Below are 19,240 nucleotides of genomic sequence, written 5' to 3' on the forward strand. Positions count from 1 at the left end.
ACGTACTTCCCCTTTAATTTAAACGGAGCCTTTCCTCTAAGCTGTTTGAAACTCCTTTTATTGCATGAATTTAAAGGCATTTTGAAAACAAATTCGACTGCCGTTCAATTTAACAATGCCTTACTGTGTTTCACGTTGACCAATACAGTCTCTCTCATGCCGGGTTGCATCCTCAATATCCTTGCATAGTCAGTTGCATTGAGGCTACAGCTGCGCCCGTAGTATGTCAGTGTGATTTGCTGCTCGGGGTTTGATCTAGAGAACCACAAAGTTGAAATGAATTCACGCCTTTGAGTGGTCTGGCTTAATGCTGACTATCTAAAACATGACACCTATAGACATAAACAGTACTAAGTATAGCCTGTTGCTCATTAAATCAAGAGCTGATTGGCTCGTCTGCCGACGCAAGAGATGGTATTCTCCAACAAGATCATTTATGACACAGAAAAGTGAAAATAGCTGATGTTGATGACTAAGGTTTTGCGAGGGACACAAACGAATGGAAAAACGCAGAATTTTTAATCCCTTTAGAGTGCAGGTTGTGGGTCCGTGTGATCTTTGCCTCGGTGCATGATGGGAAGCCACGTGGAGGGGGCGATTGGCTGACCTCATGGAAGAGACGCTGTTTAACCTTGTTACTTAAACTGGGCCGCCGTGATGCCAGGAGAGTAAATATTTAATCAAACTATCCCGAAGCACAAATAGATGCAGACCCCGGAATTTAAAGTTGAGGTCTGCAAATGTCAGAATGAATAATTACGTGATACTGCTTCTCATTATTTATATGCTAATATATTAAGAATAAATTCCGTCCATGCTATTGAATCTCATCTGAATGATACGCTGCTGTCTATCAGAGCGATATGAGCGGGGCAGAAATATAAATAAAATGGAATGTGAAATCAGATCAATTGTCCCTCACATTCAAAATGAACATTTTATTCACTTCATCACATATTAATGAGGGAATCTCAATATTTGGGTCAAGCTAACACAGATTTCCCCAACATGTGTAAGAACATGGAGATCCACCTTTAAATGCCTGACTTTCTTATAGCAACAACAGCAACTGGTGGCTCGGCGCCCAATCCAGTCAAAACAAGTGAGAGAGAAGAAACCTCCTTTCTCCTCACAGATATTGCACGCATATAGTGATGTGGCTGGAATTTTATATCAAATAGTTTTTGTTTTTTTTATCATGATTCCCATTAGCTGACACCTCAGCAACCGCTAGTCTTCCTGGAGTCCACATTTCACATTCAGAATAAATTAGCTGGCCCATTAATGACGGTCGCGCTCAAGAGTCTTTGTAGTTAAAATTTATGGTGCTTGCAGCAGAAAATGGCGCATTTCTGGAGCACACATTTCCCGAGAAAGTCAGTTTTTAATCTTAATCAATCCAGTGGAGATATCAGAAGAGGAATTATATACACTAGAATTATATATTTGATATTTCTGTTCATTTTTACATTCAAAAGCCGATTGAGAAGGTGTGAGGTGATGGCTAGCATCAACATTTTACATTTGCAGTACCTGCATTTACTTTAAACACAGGATGTGATGTAACTATCTGTTGGAAGCGCCCGGCTGGGAAAGTACAGTGCTGTTAGCGATGTTATAGGAATTCACTGCTTTCCAGATTTATTATTATCATTAAGGAGGAGGCAAATGTGTTTAGTGGCGTGGTAAAATTAGTTGGTAATTTGTATTTGAAACTGTTGTAATTAACCTGTTATAGACAGTAATTTTTAACCATTTAAATGCCCATCACTTCAGCGTTATGACCGGTCATATCAGATCAAGAGTGTATTGGAGTGTTTATCAAAATTTCTGCATGCTAGTCAACATCATAATCCTTCATTTCAACATGAACACGACACAATGCTTCTCAGGCAATGATTAAGTTTTTCATATACACATATATTTTCATAATTTAGACAATTAAAAGAGGGGGGAATGTGGTTTATGCTTGCTATAGGGACAAAACAAAATGTAGTGCAAATGTAGTGCTAGTTTTTGTTTTTTTTGAACAAGCACTTATATCCATTTCCTAAATTCCAAAATATCTGTACACACCAGGAGCACAACCTATTATTTTTGGTAGCTTTAATGGATAATCCATTAGTCATGGGTCATTTTCTGTGAAAATCAGAATCAGAATCAGTTGAATTGCTGGGTAAAATAAATCAAGCGGAATTTGTCTCGGCGAAATTGGTATGAAGACATGTTGCCAACTTTTTCACAGTTCATACTAACACTCATTATACAAGGCTAACCCTCATATACAGTGGAAAGGGACAGTGCAAGGACATTAGTATTATGAGTCTACATATAAAGACTCCATTCACCTGTAGATGTGTGCATGCAAGCAGATTATGGTATACAGCAGTAACCAACAGTTTACTATGAGGAAGTTATACTGAACAGAATGAGACACATACAATTTATTATTAGCGTTGGAGAGCTTACATTCCTGTGGCTGAAAAGTGTCATATGCCAAGTCTGACGTACACCAGGTTAAATTGGGGTTAAGATTAGGCAAGAACTGCTTGTGTAATAATAAAATAAGCAGGGAGTAGTGTTTTTTTGTTGTTGTTGTTTTTACATCTATTAATTGATAGGTCTGAAATCTGGGTATTCTTCTAATCCCACAGAGATGCTGCAGGAGAAGGCTTCAGCTGTGACGGATGACGGGATGACCCGGGTCCAGCCTGGAGGGGAGGCCGAGCTCGTTCCAGACCCATCGCGACTGGGCCAGTCCACAGCTTCCAGCATTCCCAGCGGCAACGAGCCCGACCAGGTAGCAACAGAGAGCCCCGAACCTAAATTCCACCCAGCGAACATAGCTGCATAGCTGTTGCTTGCTTCATAATGTCTACTATGCTTGACACTGTGTTGCTGAAGTTTATCAGTTTGTTGCATCATGGATGAATATTTCCTAGGAAGTTAGAACTTTTAGTCGTGTTGGTTGGGATATTTTTCTTTTTGTAAATTAATAAATAAAAAAAAATAGCAGAAATAGCAGCAACTAAACTGCAGAGACTACATTCCCCTCAACACAATATTTTTAATTGGCTAACTCTGAATTCAACGTAATCTTACCTTAAAATGTTATCAAAAAACCTAACTTGGTCAAAGAGAATAAGCAGAGTATATATTGATATATCTATGCTACACATTGCTGAATCACAATTATTACCAATAGAATTCAATCATTTCACTAGAGCGCGTTTTTAAATTGAAATGTCTGTGACACTTGATATTTTGTAAGTTATTACTGTAGTGTGTTGATATGCCAGTGTTTTTGATTTAATGACTTCAATTATTTATTTATTGTCAGTTTTCATCATCTGGCTATGGGGATGAAGGGGTTTGGTTTGTGTGAAGTGTAACAGCAGTTTCCTCTCATTTCTCAGAACATTGAGAACATTAAGGTTGTTCTTCATGAGAGGGAGCTATGGAAGAAGTTCCATGAAGCCGGCACAGAGATGATCATTACTAAAGCAGGCAGGTTAGTACACCAGCAAACACACCACACTATCAATGGCACTACTAGTCTAGACCCAGAGTTGGGAGAATTTTCAGAATTATAAAGAGGAAAACGTTTGCCCTAATGCTCAATTTAATGATTGGATGATTTTAATTATGTGTCAAACCCACCATTTAACAATCTGGGTGATATTTGTATATTCATGGGAAAGCAATAATATCAGTCCTGAGGTTTTTTTTAAGGAGTTTCAATGATACATATCTCACCTATTTCTTCACCTATTTGTTCAAAGTTGCAACAAAAACATAATGCCCATACCTCTTCCCCTTACAATACTACTGGGCTTTTTCCTGAAATAGCCACACAATAGCTAAATAAATAAGGCTTTCCACTGGGAGAAGTATTTCTTTGCATTTTGTCCAAGTCAAAAGAAATGTTGAAAATGTTACATATCTTGTTGGTCATATGTTATGCTAAAGGCTTCTCATCTTCTACAGCGGAAAAAGTAAACTTTGCAGGAAAATTACAGGGAAAGTGGTATTAAAGTGATGGATTCAACACGCAACATGAACATCATGCCTTTCTGCAACCATCTGTTTGGACAGCTAATAGTAACATATAGCAGTTATAACTTTGCCTCTCAGGAAGAGACAAAAAGTTCCTGCGCCAGTGAATACATAATTGAAAACACAAATGACTGCTCCGCTCGTTGGATTTAATGCGACCCGAGGATTAGATAGCGGGGCCTTTGGACATTAACCAGAGAATGAGTAGACTCTCAAATCGACCTCCGCCTCTCATTCCTCATGGGGCATTTTTTTTCCCTCCAGTAAAAAAATGTAAAAGGTCACCACATTTTTTCTTTAATGCCGCATAACCATAAGAGATGGGCTTTCCCTTGTCCAGCTGATAAAGTGGGCTCTGAAGCCTTAAAGCCCTTTGAAGGGCTGAGCACTGGTTTAGCTATGCAGCTGTGCTGGAAAACCTGTCTGGGCTTACCTACAGTCAGTCTGCAGCAAGACACTGTTTAGGTTTGCTAGGTCACAGAGAAACTGTCTCCATCACTCTTTACCAACAAGTCTAAAAATGAACGCTCACAAAATGATATCAAGACAAGAATGTATTATTCAGGGGAGGTATGAATAGTGCATGGAGCAGCTCCTCGCCATGTTATCACAGCAGAAGACATTTGGCCATGTTGCACTCCGTTGTAGGAAGAAGCATGCTGTGTTAGATCAGTAACGTACAGTGTAACATTGCATGGAATTTGACTGTAATGAATACAATTTAGCTGAGTAATTTATCATTTCATGACCATGACTATTTGAATTATTCATAATGTTGGAATAAAACAAAGGGAGGTTAATACATTTCTAGTCATACTCAAAAGTATAACAATTAATGTTTTAAAGATTAATCGTAGGGCAGACAAGCAAGTGGACAAATCGGGATAATCTGGATTGGTCTCAGTCTTTTGAATCTCAGTGAAGTGCTCATTCATACTTCAGACACTTAAAACCTAATCTGCGCAAGGTGCTTGATCCTGTCAAACCTGGCCAAGTCTGAACAGTGGCATTTTTGTATAGTAATCAGAGTCAGATTATAAAACAGGAAACAGATGCTAATTATTTAAAGATCCAGAATTTTTTTATTTAGTCACATCGAGAACCAATGCAGGTTAGAAAAAAATGTGTGTCATATAGGAGATAATACAAATAATAATAATAATTTGTATCTATGTAGTATCTTTCAAAACAAAGTTCTAAAATATTTTACAAATAACATAACAATAAGGCAATAATCTAAACTTGCTTAAAATCAAATCCAAAGCTAATAGGAAACCATGCCATAGCTTGTTGCCTGGGACAAGAGAACAGAACAGTCACAATGTTGTTAAAAGACACAACCAATACACAACAACCTTAGAATTGTCTATATTTATTTGAAGGGAATTTTGGGACATCCAACCCTTGTCATGAGCTGGACAGTCATGTAATACTTTACCTGAGAGATACAGTGGAGTATCTTCGGCATAGGAGTAAAAGGTGGTATGTCAACACATTCCAGTAGACGGAAAAGGCATAAAGAAAGGCCCAAGAACTGAGCCTTGAAGCACACATCAAATCAATGTAGGAGAAAAAACAGGTCCATGACACCAAACCAGCTTCTTAATATTTTAATTTAGTGTGGCAAGATCAATCCCATTTTTTATGTTTTGACATTCATCATTAAATTTACATTTTAGTCATTAAGCTGAAAATGAATTTTTGAAAGTTTGAAGGACTTCATTACCCGGAAATCATGTAACGTGGCGTCAGTGAACTACACACCGTTGTTGGTGAGTCCAGCTTTCTCTCAACGGAGCGCCTGCTCACTGCTGTTTGGGAGACAGTTTTTTCTTTTATTTCCCAGACACCAGAAATTAATTTGGGCAAATAGGGTGAATCCATAGCATCTAAATTTGTGGGTGATGGGACACCCTTCTCTGTTGCAGCCTCAAGTTGTGATTTTGGTTGATAAAATGAGTGTATTTTTACAGAAACACCTTGTCTAGAGCAGCTGTAAGGTCCTAGATAACCAGAATTGCAACAGTAAGGGCTGCAGTGAGTGACCACTTAATGATAATGTAAGAAAGATGTACTAGAAAAAGAGATTTAACAAAACACCTAAGGAGAGAGATAGAGGAGATTTTTGAGGAGTAATCCGAGTGAAACCTAGATCATACTAGGCTTCACTCGGATGATTTTAATGGTGATTCTAAACCCAATTGGACCATCCATACAGTTGGTGCAGATTATCCTGTAGTGTGAACGGACTCAAAACTGCTGACTGGACATTTAATAAAAACTCTACTTGCTCAACTCTTGATAAGTTGATATACAATTTTATTTGGAGGAATAAATCCCATATAAAATAACAACACCCCTGGATCAATCCACATAAATATGCAATTACAAAAGTATAAATCCTCTACATATTGTTTATTTACTTACACTTATATATCACTTGTTCCACCACTGTGGGCCATGCACAGGAAAAGACAAACAATCACAATGCATTCTGGGCAAGACACGCTCGTGAAGTCTACATCGTCAGCCCTTGAAGAGTTGATCTCAGAAAGTTCACTTGAGTTATCAGAGTAATGGAACGCCACTTGAGATGGATTCCCCCGAGGGGAGGTGCCGAGGGGAAGTCGACGAGGGAAAGTTAAAACAACTAACCGCAGGGCATGTGGAGAGATGACTAGGCTGAGCAGGGAAGGTGTGTAGAGCTGGACCATGGTCTGGAGGTATGGGGGGTGTAGGACTGGACCATGATCTGGAGGTATGGAGGTGTAGGACTGGACCATGGGCTGGAGGTATGGAGGTGTAGGACTGGACCATGGTCTGGAGGTATGGAGGTGTAGGACTGGACCATGGGCTGGAGGTATGGAGGTGTAGGACTGGACCATGGTCTGGAGGTATGGAGGTGTAGGACTGGACCATGGGCTGGAGGTATGGAGGTGTAGGACTGACCATGGTCTGGAGGTATGGAGGTGTAGGACTGGACCATGGGCTGGAGGTATGGAGGTGTAGGACTGGACCATGGTCTGGAGGTATGGAGGTGTAGGACTGGACCATGGGCTGGAGGTATGGAGGTGTAGGACTGGACCATGGGCTGGAGGTATGGAGGTGTAGGACTGGACCATGGGCTGGAGGTATGGAGGTGTAGAAGTGAACCATAGTCTGGAGGTAATGGGGTGCGGATCCCTTGTACGCCAGCACCAGGGTTTTGAATTCGATGCGAGCAGCCACAGACAGCCAATGCTGACAGCGTAACAGGGGAGTGACATGAAGGACCTCATTCATTTTGAATATCAAATCATTTCAAAATGTTTATCACTTTGAACATCAAATGATAAATTGACTGTGAGGTTACTGCACAGACAGTCAGCGTTAGTTTTAGTTTTAAAAATATTTTCAGCCATGTCTGAAAGCAGCTAAAAATCTGCTGAACTTTGTGTACGTGGGTTCCCTAATTGAGGGCTCCAAAAGTATTTGGACAGAAAGATTAATCAAAAGTCCTAACATTCAGACTTCTAACAGACTGTAACCCATAAGCACCAACAAATTCTTGATAATTAATGAGGTGCTCTTCCTGCTTAATATACAACCTGTATCCCTATAAGAACTCAGCCATGAACAATATAAGTTTCCCATAGTTTTAGCAGACTGTCCCACGGTAGATTATAATAATAAGAGAAACAATATTTTCCACAGTTGAATTCTTCTAGACCAATTGAAATGCAGATATTGTAGCATTGCCAGAAATAGCACTTGAAAATAAGATATCAAGTGTCTGATTGTGTTTGTGTTTATTTAATATAACCCTAATATAAAATGTGTAAACTTTGTACAAAAAGTATTTTTTGTCCTGATTATTTGATGTAGCTAAAAAATACCCAAATCTAATTTGTTGTCATGTTATGATTCTACATCAAAACGTCCATACTTCACGGGGTGCTGTCACATACTTCTGGAAACCACTGTATGTCTCGGCATTACATTGATCTTTATTGTAGATGCACACAAAATTCAGTGGAGAATGCTCATAAGAAAATGCACCCCTATGAAGCACAATCTCCCAGGATGGTAACAATCTATAAGCTTCGAAGGGATGAAGTTGATTGCCCTTGAGAGGGGAGAATGGATGATCATGGACTCCTAAGCTCTATACCCTATAGGAAGGTCTGCGCAGAAGAGAGGGGAGGCTTGAGGTATAGATCCCGAGCAAGCAACCGGTCATCGCCCATGGGATCCCACATTCGCCCGGCACTCCAAGACGCAGCTTGATCAGTCAACTCCCATGGAGCACCTAGCTGAGCCTGGAAGACTTGTTATTGCGAGTGTCATCGTCCAGGCCGTAATCCTCCCTCTTCAAAGCACCCAGCGCTGCTCTTCCCTCACTCTCCCTCTTTGTACACAGCCCGTCAGGGGAGCAGCGGCGGGGTGATAAGAGGAGTCCGGCGCCCACAATAGGCAGTGTCTAGTGGGTTGTAGCGCTTCATCATCCCCCCCCCAACACTCCTTTTGATCTCCCCGCGGTACTGGAGATTCCCAGAGAGGGAATGGATCACTGGAGGGCCTAAGCATGTGGGACTGTTAAGAGAAACAGCTGGCTGGGCACAGAAACACACACACACCCTGACACTGATATCATACACACACTCCCCGACTACCATTTCTCATGCTCCCCTTAAACTCACACACTTAGTCACATCACTGTATGTATGCCTACTTGTCTGCCTTTGAAAATCGGTTTTCCAGAGTTTTAGAATACCAATTCCTTTATATAGATATAGTTGGTATAAATAGATATATAGTCCATTGTTTCATCAATTTGCTTCTATTGTTGCTCTATTTGTAAGGTTTACTTTAGCAGAAAGGACAATCACTGTATCAAAAGATCATAGGCAGTAGCACTATGACAGGACTGCTATGAAAGCCACATTATCTCTCAACAACTACACCCAGGACTCCCATTGCAGGTTTTCAATTAGGACTTTATACTGCGCTGGTTACACAAGGACAAGGAACAGCATCCAATTACAATTCAGTGAATAAGGGATGCAAGACATTTCCTATTTGAATCTGCCCCATTTATTCTTATCACTCAAAATGCTTTGTGAAACACTTGGTCATCCAGTCCTGGCAGCAACAAAAAAAAAACTGCTCTCTTAAACTGTAGCTTAGAATAAGAATCATAGCTCAGGTCTTCACAGTGAGATATCTGAATGATTCATTCATTGAGTCAGGTGGACTGCTATTTTCAAAGCATATGGGATTCTGGGACCCAGCTAAGTAAATATTTCTACAGAACTAAAACCAATTTTGACTCATCAATTTCCATTTGTGCTTAACATCACTGCACATCTGTGTTAGCTGGCTGGGCGAATAGAATCATGGTTCCATGGTTATAATAAAAAGCCAGCAGCAATAGAGCACTGCACTAGGTAGTTATGGCCATATTATATAAACGTGAGGGCCACATGTGTTGACACAGGCCTCCATCTGGTCAGGCTGGATGGTGTGATTGGAGCCAGGGATGAGCAGAGGTCTGTTTTGAATGTTCCTCCAAGATTAACCCGTCTTTCAGTGAGGATGATACCGGGACTGATCTCTCCTACTGATTGGATTTGAAGCCTGGGAGAGAGATTTAAATTACCTGCCCTCAATCCCCCTCCTCTCTCTCTCTTACGTGAGGGAGTATTTACAGTAACATGATCAGATGGTGTCAGGCACTATGAGCCTTTGAAGAAGGGTGTTTGCACCAATCAGAACAGCAAGTTTGAGCCAAGGGGGTTCGATGCTACGCCATCCTTCCACGGAGCATGCAAAGCTGTCACGAGTGTGTGTGTGTCCTCCACTGTTTGAATGTGTTGCCACGGGCAGCATCCACAGATAAACTGCAGTCCTTTTTGACCAGAGTCTCTGGAGCAATGACGAGTCAGCTGTCTAAACTGTTGTCCGATCTGGGGTGCCATTAAAAAGCACTTAGGGCTTTATAAGGGGTGCAGAGCCCTCTGCAACTTTTGCTTTGGCACAGATGGGATGAAAAAGTTTTTGGTTTCCCAGAAGAGGTCATGAAAGGTAGCTCCATTCATATGTTTTATGGCCTTGTCTGCTATATTAGCATATTCTGTCTTTCATTCCTGAGACACTTTTATAGATAAAAGATACAGTGTGTTCCCACACTTTTTATGGCGACTCAGACTCAAAACTATCAGAAGATTTCAGCCCTCCCCCAAATATAGGCCTGTGACAGTAAGGACAACATTGAGAGAATGATGGTGCAAGGTTTGGCAGGTGGCTCTTATTCTGCCATGTGTGCAAAAGTAGGTCTCATCCTCTTAATGTTTAGGTAAAGGTCATTGCAAATAAACCCCAGGTTTCTAAGAATGCCTCTTCTCACCCTCCTTGTCTCAGCCTCTTGATCTCTACAGGACCTTGCTCATCCCAATCCCTTAAGGACATCATTGAGCTGCTGTCAGTGCCCTAATCGGATCTTCGTCTGCACTATCCGTGATGATACTACACTTATCCTGGCCAGAACTCTTCTCAATGGCCCAGTAGATTATTTCTTTCTTAACAAGATGCTACGTGCACAGAGCACAAACTTCAGACCTTAAAAAGCAGATTTTTATTAGTCTTTGAAACATTTGGCATAGGAAATGGCAAATCCTTTTTGTGGAAATTGCTGATCAAATTCTCTCATTTAGAAGTGTAAAACATGGCCAACGTCATTCTCAAAGCTTCTTAATCACATTGATTTCAATTTGATAGAAAGCCAAAAGATCTCAAGGTGTAAGCGATGCACATAAGGTGGACCGCTGAACTTATGTTTACAGGATGTAAGGTGCTTAGGCTAATTAATCTAAAAGACTCAACAAGGAACAGGCGACATTCCATTAAAGCCAATCAAGATGAACTGATTTGTGTCATTAAGGTCAGTTCTGTTAGGAACATGTCATGTGCTTAAAGCATAAAAGCCAAGTAAGAGCATGTCTAACACTAAAACCTTTCTCTTCACATTCTTCAACAGGAGGATGTTTCCTAGCTACAAGGTCAAAGTGACAGGAATGAACCCCAAAACCAAGTACATCCTGCTTACAGACATCGTCCCAGCTGATGACCACCGCTACAAGTTCTGCGATAACAAGTGGTAAGTTGGTAAAGGCATGGCTGAGTGGTGCTTTTGGAATCGTTGCTCACTATATAGGTCTGTTCCTATGATCTTTCAGAAGTAATTCTACTCCTGAGAAATCTAGTCAAGAGTCTGGAGGCACAGAGATTTAAGGGAAGGGGTGGACAAGGTCTAGACAAGGGTGGATGAGCTTAATGAGAAGTGAAAGTCATTATTCATACCTCTATCATCTTCCTTCCTCAACATGAGACGATAATTATTACACCATAGGCAGTAATCACTATTTTTTCATTTAAATCCTTTTTAAGGCTGCTTTTCTACATTTTTACATTGAGAGTAAGAGGAAATATGTAAGGGAGAGAAAGGAAATGACATGCTAGATACCAGCCCACACTGTGAATACATGCCATGCACCTTAGTTTGTTAAACCACAGGTCCCTCATTGGTATGTATTTTCTGAACACATCAGTTATTGCACTCCAAGATGGAGTGTCGTTCTATGCACTTGCTGCTTCAATCATGCCTAGATTGTGTGAATAATGTGCTAAAAGGTAGAAAATAATTGGCTCCTGCTATTTTCATCATCGTTCTTATAAACAAATAAGTAATCTACCCACTAAAGATATTCTGAGTATTATGAGTTCATAAAATCATAGCAGAAAAATGCATATTTCAAATATTCTAGAAGAGCAGATCAGGTCATGGTCCGATGGCTAATTGTTGCTGCAGATTGTCATTAGCATGCAGTTCCTTACTGCAGGGCCCTGGCAAGACGCCTGTCAAAATAAAAAAAATCTCCTGGGTTGTACTCAATGTCCTCCGGTTGACCCTGTATCTAGGGGCGATGACACTGCAGTCCTCCACCCACTAATACGACATCAATGCTGGCACTGCCTGTATCCATGGGTAGACAAGAAAAGCAAAATGTTTTGCCAGGAAAAGTTCAAAAGAACACATACTCTCCAGGACGAAGTAGTCATTTTATAGCCATTTGTTTCTGATCTTGTGGGATGGCCTGGAATTTCAACCCTTGCCAGTGTGGGTTCTGGTGTTCTTCAGCGACACCTTGGAGAAGCATAATTAGTAATGATGTTACAGCAGAGGCAACCGCTTTCCAGTCTAAGGGAATTGTTACCATGAGGGCTGAGACCAGTAGTGCTCTACGCCATTATACGACTAAATTATGGAAAGAGAGACTTAGCTAATGTGGTGACAGGAATGGACAATAGTGTTAGTGGGCCATATTAGATGAACCAAGCCATATTCCTTGAGAAATGGATGCCACTGGCTCAAGAAAGCAGCTGCTGATAAACCGTGCTCCTTCACAACTGTCTCAATCTGTTTTTAGGATGGTGGCAGGCAAGGCAGAGCCGGCAATGCCAGGCAGGCTCTATGTGCACCCTGACTCCCCCGCTACAGGAGCTCACTGGATGAGGCAGCTGGTATCGTTTCAAAAGCTCAAGCTTACAAACAACCACTTGGACCCTTTTGGGCATGTGAGTACCTTCCTGTAGTCAAGACCTTCTTAGTCAAATCCAAGTCAAACAAACCAAAGAGATAGAAAATAAACCAAACATCAATAAAATTATCCATTTTCTAAAATGTGGTTTTCAAAAAAGTGGTCTCGAGACTGGACTTTGAGTATTACAGTGTTCCTATGCACAGGTCTACATGTACAATGTATGCATAACTGTGGGTACAGCAACAAATGGACCATATATAGGCTACCTCTGGATAGTAAACACATATTAATATTTTGCATATTAATATATTTTTTACTATTACTATATATTGTTATTGTTGTTAAATAAAAATAAACACAACATTAAATATAATTAATTATATAATGACATATTCCCCATCCTAAAATTATCAAATGACTGTGTGGAAACACACATGATTTGCGACCATCTAACTATCTGATATGCTTGAACACCATCAACAAACAAGTAAATAACCACAGGTGAAAACAAGTAAATAACCACGGGTGTACACAAGTGGAATATCAGTTGGTGATCTTTACAAGTTCCTCATCACTGGACCTGCCATGTCATCAATGGCAGGTCAAGCGATTAAAACCTTGATGATGCTAATGATGTCTACTTCAGCTTATGGATCATTTAACTGAAAGTCGGTGGATGAGTGGAGGTGAAGTTAAACTATGTGCAAAGTAGGTCAAAATAGACCTTACCGGCACTGGGTGCAATAAGAGTTGTTCCACAATGGAGTAAGTAGAACTCATTTTATGCAGCCATGAAACCCAGTACTGCACATTGGTAATTGATGGAGTGCAATGCCTCCTTACCATGTCAAGTGCTTTTATCATTTGGAAACAGGATTCTCATCATGGCCCTGATATAAAATTCCATGGCTTTCCCAACTTGGAGTGCTTCCATGAACAAAAAATGTTATTCCTTCTTGGTTTCCTAATGTTGTTTCTCTAATGGGGTGAACAGTCTTGTTTTCATTACAGTTGGGCTGAAAACCACCATCTAATGCAATGAATGTGTGAAATAAATGACCCATTTGTAAGATTCCCTGACATTCCCCCGAGAATTTATCGAATTTCCTGACTTTCCCTGTCTGGAATAGACCTCTCAAAACTCCATGATATTCCAGAAATTCCATGACTAGTGAGAACCCTGTGAAAAAAATGGTATTCACAGGGAAGCCATTGTCACACACGTAGCAGTGAGAATAAATTGACTGTGAAGCATACAGTGGATGTGAAATATTTGTGCGAAAGACGTGTGAACAACAAAATCATGAAGCTGCTTTTTGTCGGCAGAGTTCTGAAAGAAAGGTGAAAGAAAGTGAGGAAGGGTGAGAGACAGAGGAAGGAAAGAAGGGGAAGTCCACAGAGAGAGGAAATGGAGAAAGAGAGAGAGAGAGGGAAAGAGAGAGAGAGAGGAGGCAAGCTGCAGAGGGAGGTGAAGAGTGTAACTGTGGCAGCGCTCCCCAGGGGAACTCTGGGATAGCTTGTCTGAAGCCATCCCGTCAATGGGCAGGCTCATTAGGTTCATAACCTCTCAGATCAGTGGCGGGGCCCGCTGTCAGATTGAGTCGAGTGCCTGGCCAGTGATAAGGGCGAGTAATGAGGACAGAACGAGTTAGAGGCCACGCTAAGCGCAGATGACGCCCACACCAGTAGGCGTGTAGAGCAGCGGTTCTCAAAGTGGGGTCCGGAGACTCCCAGGGGTACTTGAGGGGGTTCCAGGGGATCCCCGGCAAAATGAGGAATAGTTTAATTTCATTGTAACTTAATTCACCAGACTGAATTGAATAGATCTTGATTCCCCTGAGACAAAACTCATCAAATGCAGGTCCGTGGCCTAATGTGTGTTTGGGATTTTATATGTGTAAATATATATATATATATATATATATATATATATATATTTGTATTTGGGAGTCATGAAAATGTTGGAAAACCCCTGGTGTAGGGAACGCTATTCCCCCTGTAGAGCACTGGATTCTCCAGCAGCTTAATTGCACCACTCGGTGTCACACAAGGAGAGTATATAAATACCAGAAATCATTGGCGAGATAAAACTGCCTGTTAATGCAGTAATGATGTCGCTAACACTTTCATAGACTAATTCATGCATGCAGACATGGTTCCAAGTGCACAATTCTCCAGGGTCGCGTACACGGAAGAGTCAGAATCTGCATGCGAGGAATCAGTGTTCTTCAGTCTATAGAAGATGACTGTAAGCTTGTTTCAGTCAAGGCCCTTCAAATCCACGACAATCATTCTTCTCCATATTACCCAACCCCCCCACACCCACCAACCCCCTCTCTTGACAACCGACCTGGTCAGCATCAGCAGTAAAAACAGACTGTCAGTGATCTGGGCCCCTTTTGCTACTGTTGGCTAGCTAAGATATGTGCGTGGGAATCTTAACTTGAATAAAACTAGTTTGTTTCACACACAGGTGATGGGGAGTTTTTGTTCCAAAGCAGAGTACGGGCCAGAGTCAATAACTTTAACAAATCCATGCATATATATTATGGTCATTCTGTGCTATGGGACAGTAAAAATCTTACTTACTGCCCCGTTTAACAACTCAATTCAAGCACATATTACACTAAGCAAGCAATCATATCTAAATGTTTTTATACTGAATGTAAGGACAGGGCAGATGAAAGCAAGAGCTTTCTTTGGTTGTTAATTGATCTAAGGCAGGCTTCCCTGATCAGCGCCATTAGACAGCCACCGAGGCAATCTGCAGTATCACCCCCAGACACCGACCAGACAGCAAAGCAGACAAAGGTCAAAAGAGAGCCTCCGGTGAACCAGCCAATAGCTTATCTTTGTCTCTAGCCTGCCTCGGCAACAGGAGCATGTGAGTGCTGGGCCATTCAGTGTTCAACCTGAGCCTAGCCCCCTGTGCCCCATTCAGCCTTCACCTCTCTTTGGGAGCCCCCTGGAGGAGTAGGCTCTTCAGGGGTCGCTGGAAGCCTTGCTGAGTGTGTCTGGGAGGTGAAGAGGGGAGGTGAGGTGGAGAGCTTGACGCTTATCTCCCTTGACAGAGCTGGACTAGTGATGACCCAGCCCTACTGCTGCTAACGCTTCAATGAGCACACCACAAGGCTGCAGCGAGCAGACTGGTGCCAGTGAGCCGACCTGCCTCCACCCAAACAACCTAAACACTGAGCGCACTCAACACATGCTGACTGCTACACTGATGCACAACACTCAGATTCCAATTCAAGTGTGATGGAGATGGAGGGTGCAAAGAAACTGTTCACTGAAATAATTGATGTCAACAACTCTGCATTTACAAGCTAGGTTTCTGTGTGGGATGTAGCACAGTAAGTATTTCAGATTGTGGATGCTGAAAAGAATCCAGAGGATGTCAATCAATTTAACTCACAAATCCCACCAGTGGAATTTAAGCTTTCGTTTTAAAGGATAGTTTGTTTTTTTGGGCACTTTTGCCTTTATTTGATAGTCCACAGTAGAGAAAGACAAGAAAGATTCGGAAAGAAGGGGGGATGACATGCGACAAAGGTCCCAGACCGGATTCAAACCCAGGACATCGCAGGTACTTATGCACCTTAGCTAGCTGAGCCACCAACCAACCAAACCAGCCAATTTCAACTTTTAATTAATTTATTGCTAGAGCAGCATGCTATAGCTCAAATAAAAGCTACAACTCCACAGACGTCATTCCATTGATATAAAGGGTGGAAATTAGCTGCAAAAACATGGACTTTAGATTAGAAAACAGTATTCATTAAGAATCAGTTTCGAGCTCTGGAAAAAAAGTCACATAGTTTTTCCTTTAATTTAATTTCAGCAAAAGTCAGTTAAAAACTGTGGGAGTGGCAAGTTTGAGGGGCTACAGAATAGAAGACCTTATCATTCTAACATTTTATTTTTGAGACAAAATAAAAACAAATCCATTCTCTATCTACACAACCTGCCATTTCAGAAAGAAAGAAGCCTTGATTATGTTAAGGTACAATTAGCATACCAACTATTAGCAAACTAAGGAAAAAAAAACAAGCGATGGAAAACCTCAGCTATTCAAACAGCCCATTTGGCATCTAGACACTATAAACTAACCATAGCAAAAGAAAGTACCCCTTATGTACCAGGCTACAGTAGTTGTTCATAAACCGTTGCTACTGACAAGTTTGGAGTGAAATGTGTTGTCTTTTTTGCCCTCCTTAGATCATCCTTAACTCTATGCACAAGTACCAGCCCAGGCTACACATAGTCAAGGCAGACGAAAACAACGCCTTTGGATCCAAGAACACGGCCTACTGCACTCACGTCTTTCACGAGACAGCCTTCATCTCCGTAACATCTTATCAGAACCATAAGGTAACTAGCAACAATGTCCTACAGACTACAGTTAAAATCAAACATATGTGAAAGCCCTGCTTTTACTAATCCAAAACGATTTATGACACTTGACAGTTTTTATGGGTGAAATGGGATAAAGTTGACTTGACACCTCAATCTTTTGTCTGAGGTTGAGTGAAGTTGAACAATGTTGAGTGATTTCTCAATAGCTGAGTTTGATCAGTATTGTGTTTTCTAAATGTTAATTGATGAAATGGAATTATAAAAGTGTGCAGAACAATATCAGCCCATCACATCCTCAGCAGCCAATAAAGCCTATTGACTCTATCTAGTTATCATGAACACACAAACATATCTGATAGGTAATAACTAAAGATTAAGACATTAAGACAGTAGATAACTTTTTTGAGAGCAGAATGAGGAATGTAAGACAACAAGTTTCAAAGCATAACTCCTGCAAAGCTAATTTCTTAGAGTATCACAACATATATGGCATGCTGAAGTAGTAGCTACACACCGCAGTACATTGCATAGTCTGCTGTATCACTGTAGTAGAAAATGAGAAGAAGAGTTTCAGTGGTGGACAGACCATGCATCAAATTCAAGTGAGACGATCTTAATTACTATTAACTATGGTTTGGTTGACATCAAACAACACGAGAGCTTGATCATTTTCCTAGATCACTCAGCTGAAGATAGAAAACAATCCATTTGCCAAAGGATTCCGAGGTAGTGAAGAAGGAGATCTGCGCGTTTCAAGACTACAGGGGTATGTTTACAAAAACAAGGTACCAAGCAAGTAAAATTAATCATTATTTGACTGTGGAACTTTTTGGCACATTGATTGTTCTTGGGAAACATGTCATACGTCAATTAGTTTTTTTTGTTGTTGTTGTATACAGCTGTGGATACAAAAATCTAGTCTACCTCCTTGAGGGTTCTGTCACAAGAGTAAAAGTGTAGGTATGGCAAGCTAATTCTGGCTTTCTCTCTTGTTGCTGCTATTGATGCGCAGGAAAGAGTATCCTGTGATTTCGAAGAACATGGTTCGCCAGAGGCTCATCTCCTCACATAGTCACCTCGCAGGGAAGTTGGGAGCTGGAGTTCTGACGGGTCACCCTCAAGTCCTTTCCTCTTATCAGTATGAGACTGGGGGCCATTTGTCCAACTCAGACCCCCAAGATCCTCTCTCAAACCACTTCCCCCAGACCAGAGATCCTGGTCTTCTTTATCACTGTTTCAAACACAGAGGTTTGTTTCAAGTCTATTCAATAATGTTTCAGCATGCTAACTTTTGCAGAGAAACAGACACGTCCATCAAGTGCTCTTTGGTTTTCAAAACCATGTGATTAATTGTATTTCTTTGCAGATAACGCCCGACACCTGGAGCTGGGATGTAAGCGGCCATATTTGGAGACATCGGCTGCAGTCTCAGAAGATCATTACTTTCGTTCACCTCCTTCTTATGAGTCTCCGCTACTGTCTCATCCGTATTGCACCGAGGCAATAACCTCCAGAGAGGCTTGCATGTACGGTAGTATGGAGACAGAGTCTGGATCTGGGGACACAGATGAGCCGAACCCCCCTTCACTAAATTGCAACATGTGGGCTACAATGCAGCCTTATCCCCGCTATAGTGTGCAGACAGTGGAGGGTGTCCCGTACCAGCCCTTCACTGCTCACTTCACCAACACTGCCACCGTCACCTCTGTGGTACCACACCCCTCCCCATCCATGACATCGCGGCCACAGGCTGACTTAGGGGTCTACAACTCAGCTACAGCCCAGCGCGGTCTGCCTGTCATACCTCCATCCTCCTCCTCTTCGTCTTCCTCTCAACCTGTTCCAGGATCCAGAGATAGGTCAACCCACCCGCCTCTGTACCACAGGAAGCCGGGGTCACCACTCCGGCCTCACCGAGATTTCTCAGCCTATCCTGCACAAAGCACTATGTCCATCCGGGACCCTTCCTATCAGTACCAGATGGGGCTGAGCAGTGCAGGGACCCACTGGACTGATAGTTAATGTGGACCACTGGAGAAAGCTACTTTGTCCAATCTGCAAGTCTGAAATTAATCGGTCCCACAAACGCCCTTTTGAGCTGCCTATGCTAAGCAATGGTAATGAGATTACTTTGAAATACAGCCATGATGATTTGCCAAGTTGCACTCAAAAGCCATATTAGATTAGAATGAGATGGCACAGAGCAGTCAGTATAATCACCTGAATACTCTGCAGCTTCAAATCCATCA

General features: G+C 41.6%; 1 protein-coding gene across 1 annotated transcript; it reads left to right on the plus strand.

Annotated features, from left to right (window-relative positions):
* The first annotated feature begins 2,656 nt into the window (after positions 1–2,656).
* tbx4 (T-box transcription factor 4) lies at positions 2,657–19,013 on the plus strand. The gene is made up of 8 exons (XM_071912417.1): positions 2,657–2,800; positions 3,417–3,511; positions 11,072–11,191; positions 12,522–12,669; positions 16,854–17,006; positions 17,669–17,757; positions 18,004–18,239; positions 18,358–19,013. The coding sequence occupies exons 1-8, from the start codon at positions 2,657–2,659 to the stop codon at positions 19,011–19,013; spliced, it is 1,641 nt and encodes a 546-aa protein (XP_071768518.1).
* The last annotated feature ends 227 nt before the right edge of the window (positions 19,014–19,240 follow it).

This window comes from Centroberyx gerrardi, chromosome 6, assembly GCF_048128805.1.
Source record: "Centroberyx gerrardi isolate f3 chromosome 6, fCenGer3.hap1.cur.20231027, whole genome shotgun sequence".
Classification (NCBI taxonomy): domain Eukaryota; kingdom Metazoa; phylum Chordata; class Actinopteri; order Beryciformes; family Berycidae; genus Centroberyx; species Centroberyx gerrardi.